Consider the following 5,996-nt stretch of genomic DNA (forward strand, 5'->3'; position numbering starts at 1 on the left):
TTGAACACTCAATCGATTAAAGAGTAAAAAAACAGAAAATATCAAGTTTACTAACCAAAAACATAAAAGAACATGTTTAAAATATAAAAATACAAACAAAAACGCATAACATTACCATAAACTGGTGTATCTAGCTGCAGTTTTGCATGCAAATTGCGGTGATTTTACTTTTTGGCTCACAAATTTAACACGTATATACCCGGTAACGAAACTTAAGGTATCTTTGTAAAATTTGCCTAATATCGAAGTGACATTGAGGAAAACAATACTGAGTTACTATTTTTGGTCCTCTGCTTGAATTAGTAAGCTACCTTTTTTGCGTTCCGGGTCTTTATGAAATCGGAAAACGCGAACATCTTATATACTAGTACAGTAGTGCTTAAGCAGTTTGGAGCTGCATGTCCACTCATGTTGGATTATAAATGTAGTAAAGAATGGCTCTGTAGATTCGTAGGTATGATCATATCAAAGAGATTAAAACCATCTCTTTGATCATATACTATTATGTAAACTAAGCTGATTGCTGCTAATCTTAATCCACAACGTAAAGTACCCTGTTAAACCACACTGTACGCCGAAAACCAGTCAAAATATTAATTTACTCCACAATAATTCCTAGATTTAATATTATATAACAAGATTTATATTAGAAATTATATTTTAAATGTTAAAACAACCGCTATACGTGTTTTCTAGCTTTGTATTGCTTACAAGAACCAAATAAACACACGCCGACCATGCATTTGTATAGGCGATTCACGCTATGTGGGCTCCGTAATGGCGGACACGAGCGCCGTTTCCTAACTTGGTCTATACTAACTTTGGCTATATCATGTCTTTTCGTTTTAACTATTACTAAATCTTCGTTATCGTAATTTTATAGACAAATACAATTGTTTATTATTAAAAAAAACAAAACCCAATATGTCAATGTATATACTATTTGTGTATTTACTCTATTACTGTTATACCAAGTTTGAAAATGAAAATTTTATTTATTTTTAATTCAGAAACGTGAATGGAATCACTGTATAAAAATATTTCGGTGCTGTTTTAATTAAGTCCTAATAGTAAGCAATGTCAAAAGTATCTGCCATAAAACGTGAGACTTATTTTAATCGTGTTCGCAAGCGTTGGAAGAGACGAGACGTCGTGGAAATTATCGAAACTCACCCAAAGTATTTATTCACTCAGTATATTCGGACCTGTCTTCGGTCCTTTTTGACAAACCATCCGAATAAAAAGGTAAAATAAAATATATAATCATTTAAAAAACAATCACTTTCAATACATGGGTCATATACGTGGTTAGTCGTGAGCGTGCACAAGGTGTATGAAACAGTACCTTTGGTATACTGCTGTCATTTCTCCACCATGCGAGAATAAGTTACATTCATTCATGTTTTTACGATTTTACCAACCTATTATGTGTACAGATTGTTCTAACAGATGAGGATTATGTGGAAATTGTGTCCCAACATCTGGAAGTTACAATTGTAAGTAACAGGTTTACCCAGATGCGAAAGGCTAGTTTTTTGCAGATGGTTTTAACTAATTAAGTGTTTATATGTATTGTGCTTTGTAAAATTCCTCCTGTGTTATGCTGTTTAATTAGCTTTTAATAAAAAACAATATTGATTATCGATGCTCTGTGTGAAAAATTGTGTTATAAAATAAATAAAGACCCATTATATATATACATATAATATATATATATATATTGTAAGTAATTAAAATACAAAAAAATGTAATACCTACTAAGGCCATTTATTTTAAAATTGCATTTTATTTGATAATTATATTTGTTAAGTTTTAGGCTGTTTTTAATGATTGGACAAATTGTTGTTACAATAATATTACTATAGAGTTTCGTAAGTTATATTAAAGTAAAAAATCTTTTTTTATTATTTTCAGCCGATTTGTTTCACCACTTTTGCACCCGCTGTGTTTTACTCGATAAGAAAGAAAATTGGTTTGTCGTCAGAGGAATATTTAAAAGTTGTTTCACCAGGAAAAGATGAACTTTACCTTGAATTTCTTTCCAATTCTAAAAGTGGACAAAACTTTTTTTTGACGTAAGTTTTTAATGTAAGTTTTTTTTTTAAGTAATTGCTGTTTAAAAATCTAATTAAAACATAACATTTTATACAAATTGAAATGTTAATATTAGCTGTCCTAAATAGAGACAGGTATAAATAATTTATTCTCATTTAAACCACGCTTATACATATACTTGCAAGTAGGACAGTAGGTGAATCTTTTATCCTTTCAATCTATAAATAAACCTTATTGTTATTACTTCATTCATGAATAAACAATAGTTATTGTATAAGAGAAACTCAATAAAGATTGTCCATTTGTATAAATTATTAATTAAAATTAGAAAATCTTTTCAAAACGTTTAATTATTTTTTTCAAATATTAGATTTAAAATTATAGAGTGTTAGTTTTAAACTCATTAAATCTGTATTACTTTTACTACCCAGCAATGTGCTACTTCTTAGAACTATTAAACACAACATTGTTTCACATGCTTCATGCTTGTATAATTAGGTGTGGTGGTGCAGTCTATGAGTAATTTTTTTACCAAATATGTTTTTCTGCCAATTTGGTTGGGAAAAATTAATATTAGAAAAAAAAATATATATAATGTTCCAAACATTGGGTAATTGCCAACTCATAAGCCAACACATAATAATGGTAGGCCCATATAAGATTTGATATTTGCATTATAACTTTTTGCCATGACCCCAGGATAAATAAGTTACATATATTTGTTTCTTCTATAAATAATACATATAAGGTTACTGTATGACTAATGTTTTTATTTAATGTTTTCAGAAACAACAAGCAGTTCATGATCAAAACGATAACAAAAACTGAGGCAAATTTCTTCATGAAAATCCTCAAAAAGTTAGCATTGATTTATTTTGTACTAATACAAGGATTTCAAAACATTTTGATAAAAATCTGTTGCAACGACAAAAGTCAACAGAATTTAAAATCTGTTATATACTGATAACCTGTTTACTGTAAATCATGTTTAAATTTAGTGATTTTAAAGATATTTTTTGTGGTAGCTGTCTTTATATTTTCAATGCATTATGCATGTTAAGTAAAACAGTGCATTAATCTTTTATGTTTGTACTCTAGTCTTCATATATTATGTAAAGCAAAAACTTTTAAAAGACTTCGCACTAAATGCAACATTTAGCTTGATAATAAACTCAGTTTTATTAATATCTTTTAGTTTAGGGTATAAAATTTGTTATAAAACAGGTGTTTTTATTTCATACACTTTATGCCTGCTTACAGTTTACTATGAATGTAACATTTTGGGTGATTGTTTTATGCTTGGCTGAGAATTTAGACAACCCATTAGTTACCACTGGGTTGGGGTTTGGGTTCTATATACCCACATCATATTATTACAGTAATGTTTTCTCCAGGTACACCAACCACTTTGAAGAATACCCTCACAGTTTATTGGTTAAATTTGTTGGTCTACACAGCATCAAGATTAAGAAACTTAGCAAACCAGTAAGTTAAATTATTTCTATGTTTATTTAAAGCTGAACATTAGTTGTAATTAACCCCTTGCACCCAAATCCTTCCGACTCTTTATTAAGTTTTCAAAACTTTGGCTCTTCAGCACTCCAATTGGTTCTATTTGAATAAAAGACTGACAATGCCATTAAGCCCCCCAAAAAAATTTAATAAACAATTGGTTGGACTTGATTTTTAATTGTTTACAAGAATCGTCCAACTCCCGGAGCACCAGATCAGGGTCAGATTCGCAGAATTCATTATAGTGATTGCAATTCCTATATATATATATATCTTTCCCCAGGTATACTTTGTAGTGATGTTGAGCATCTTTTACCCCGGTGAGCGAATCCGTGCTCGTTACGACATCAAGGGTTGTTTGATCGGGAGGTATACGGACCCACCACCTGAGGGCAGCAACGCTGTGGTGATTCTCAAGGAGAAAAATCTTGAAGGGAAGTCAGTTAAGCTGGGTATGTGTGGTATTGCATACTAATACTTTACTTATGCTGATGACTCCGAAGTTTCTGAACACTTTTGCTGGATGTGTGCTGCCTAAAAGTTGTTATACAGTGGTTATAATAGATGGTGTCCAACTAAAAAAATATAAACCAAACTTTTATCTACTGCTATGTTTTTTAGCATTGTCACACAAACACAATAGTCACCAAACAACCTACCATGGTGCATTACCCCCACTGTGATATAAAGGTTTATAGCAACGCACAAAACAATTTGCGGCATGCTTCTGATGTTGTGTCAATATTTACAAAGGTGGTGGCAACTAGTGACGAAATATTTGGTTAAGCTGGAGTATAAATTGATTTTTAATTAACGTGTTCAGTTTGGATTATTTAATGTTTCATATTTGTCATTGTCAGTCATTGCTTCTGTTCAGTGTTTAAAGTAGATTTTAGTGTAAAGTTCCCTAAAGAAATGTACTACTATTTTTTAGACTATAATAAAAAAATAAAACTATTGATTTAAAACAGCTATGTATATCTTATAAAATGTTTAATGTAAATTTTAATGTACTGTTTCCTAAAACAATTTACTAATACTTTTTAGACTATTGTTTTAAAACAGCTATATATATCTTATATAATGACCCCCACAAAACATCAGGTTTAAACAATTCTCGATCTGCCCCTACACCCACAGGTGAACAACGCACGTGGTTCCTCACACAAATAGAAATCGACACGAAGTTTCTACAAGACATTGAAGTACTCGACTACAGTTTATTGGTCGGGGTGCAACCTTTACAGAACGATGAAATATCAAGAAGTCGAAAACTTTCAACTGTTATAAGTCGAGCTCAGAAGTAAGATTCGCTATGTTTGAATTTTACAACTTATTCTGACAATTTGTTATGTTTTTTCTTTAATTTACATTTGGAAGGTTATACTACTTTGTGTTGCAGTTTGTTTAACCTATTTAACAGTTTGTAAAAACATGATGTTTACAACTGCTAAAACGTTAGGTTTTCATTTATTCATTTATTCTGATAGTGTAAGTCAGTAAATGTTGGAACTAATAATAAATTTAGTTTCACAAGATCCTTAACTAAGTCATTTCAGATTTTGTTAAAAATTAGCATCCATTTTTTAGATCTGTATCGAAGTCCCACAGCATCAGTCCTCCCTTGCATCCAACCTTGGTTGATCCTCTCCAGGATGAGGAGCATCTTCCTGGAATGGTGGAGACAAACACCACCACCAATCCCAACCCCCCATCTCCACAATGCTCATGTGATTGCCAAGTCAGTCCATCGCTCAACTTGCAACGAGATGAAACACCAGGATCACCATTAACCCCACCACACGCAATGTATTGCACACGGGATGTTATAGGACCCGAAGAGTCGTTGAAACAGAACCGTCGCTTGCTACCTGATTATAGGAATGAGTTGCATGTGGTGGACGGAGAAGAGCGTTACTATGTTGGTATTATTGACTTTTTCACGAGATTTACACTGAAGAAACGTCTTGAAAACGCGTACAAGAAACTTATTTATCCTCCTTTGTCATTCTCCACTGTTCACCCTGATGTGTTTGCTAAACGTTTTCGTAAATATTGGGAAGACCATACAGAATGAATATACTTTTTGTAGCTGCTTATTATTTACCATAGGAAATTTTACCTTTGTGTTGTAGTCACACCGCATATAGTTTACTCTTCCAATGATTCATTATTAAAGTAATTATATCAACTGTGGTAGCCAGTTATTGAATCTAATGTACCTTGGGTAAAAGTCAGTTGTGTGTCTTTTTTGTTGTTTTTATTTGTGGTAACTAACCATCTTTACTGTGAAATAAATGTAGTTCGTGCAAACTAGTTTTGTGGAAATGTTACTAAGGAAGCAACTTTAGTAATAAAGTGAAAAATATTTCACCCACATACGACACCCGACAAACAGTTTATTATTTTAAACCCCAGTACTATATTTG

The 5,996-nt window shown here is 31.8% G+C and overlaps 1 protein-coding gene across 1 annotated transcript in view; it reads left to right on the forward strand.

The window, feature by feature from the left end:
- LOC100186167 (phosphatidylinositol 4-phosphate 5-kinase-like protein 1) overlaps positions 1 to 5,883 on the forward strand; it is a 6,943-nt gene extending 1,060 nt beyond the window's left edge. The window contains exons 2-9 of the mRNA XM_002127812.4: positions 1,011 to 1,245; positions 1,437 to 1,496; positions 1,915 to 2,075; positions 2,842 to 2,913; positions 3,450 to 3,540; positions 3,851 to 4,019; positions 4,708 to 4,870; positions 5,158 to 5,883. Of these exons, the coding sequence (XP_002127848.1) occupies positions 1,078 to 1,245; positions 1,437 to 1,496; positions 1,915 to 2,075; positions 2,842 to 2,913; positions 3,450 to 3,540; positions 3,851 to 4,019; positions 4,708 to 4,870; positions 5,158 to 5,644 (1,371 nt within the window). The 5' untranslated portion in view covers positions 1,011 to 1,077 and the 3' untranslated portion in view covers positions 5,645 to 5,883. The remainder of the gene's footprint in view (positions 1 to 1,010; positions 1,246 to 1,436; positions 1,497 to 1,914; positions 2,076 to 2,841; positions 2,914 to 3,449; positions 3,541 to 3,850; positions 4,020 to 4,707; positions 4,871 to 5,157) is intronic.
- The last annotated feature ends 113 nt before the right edge of the window (positions 5,884 to 5,996 follow it).

The sequence above is a fragment of the Ciona intestinalis genome, chromosome 9 (assembly GCF_000224145.3).
Source record: "Ciona intestinalis chromosome 9, KH, whole genome shotgun sequence".
NCBI classification, from domain to species: domain Eukaryota; kingdom Metazoa; phylum Chordata; class Ascidiacea; order Phlebobranchia; family Cionidae; genus Ciona; species Ciona intestinalis.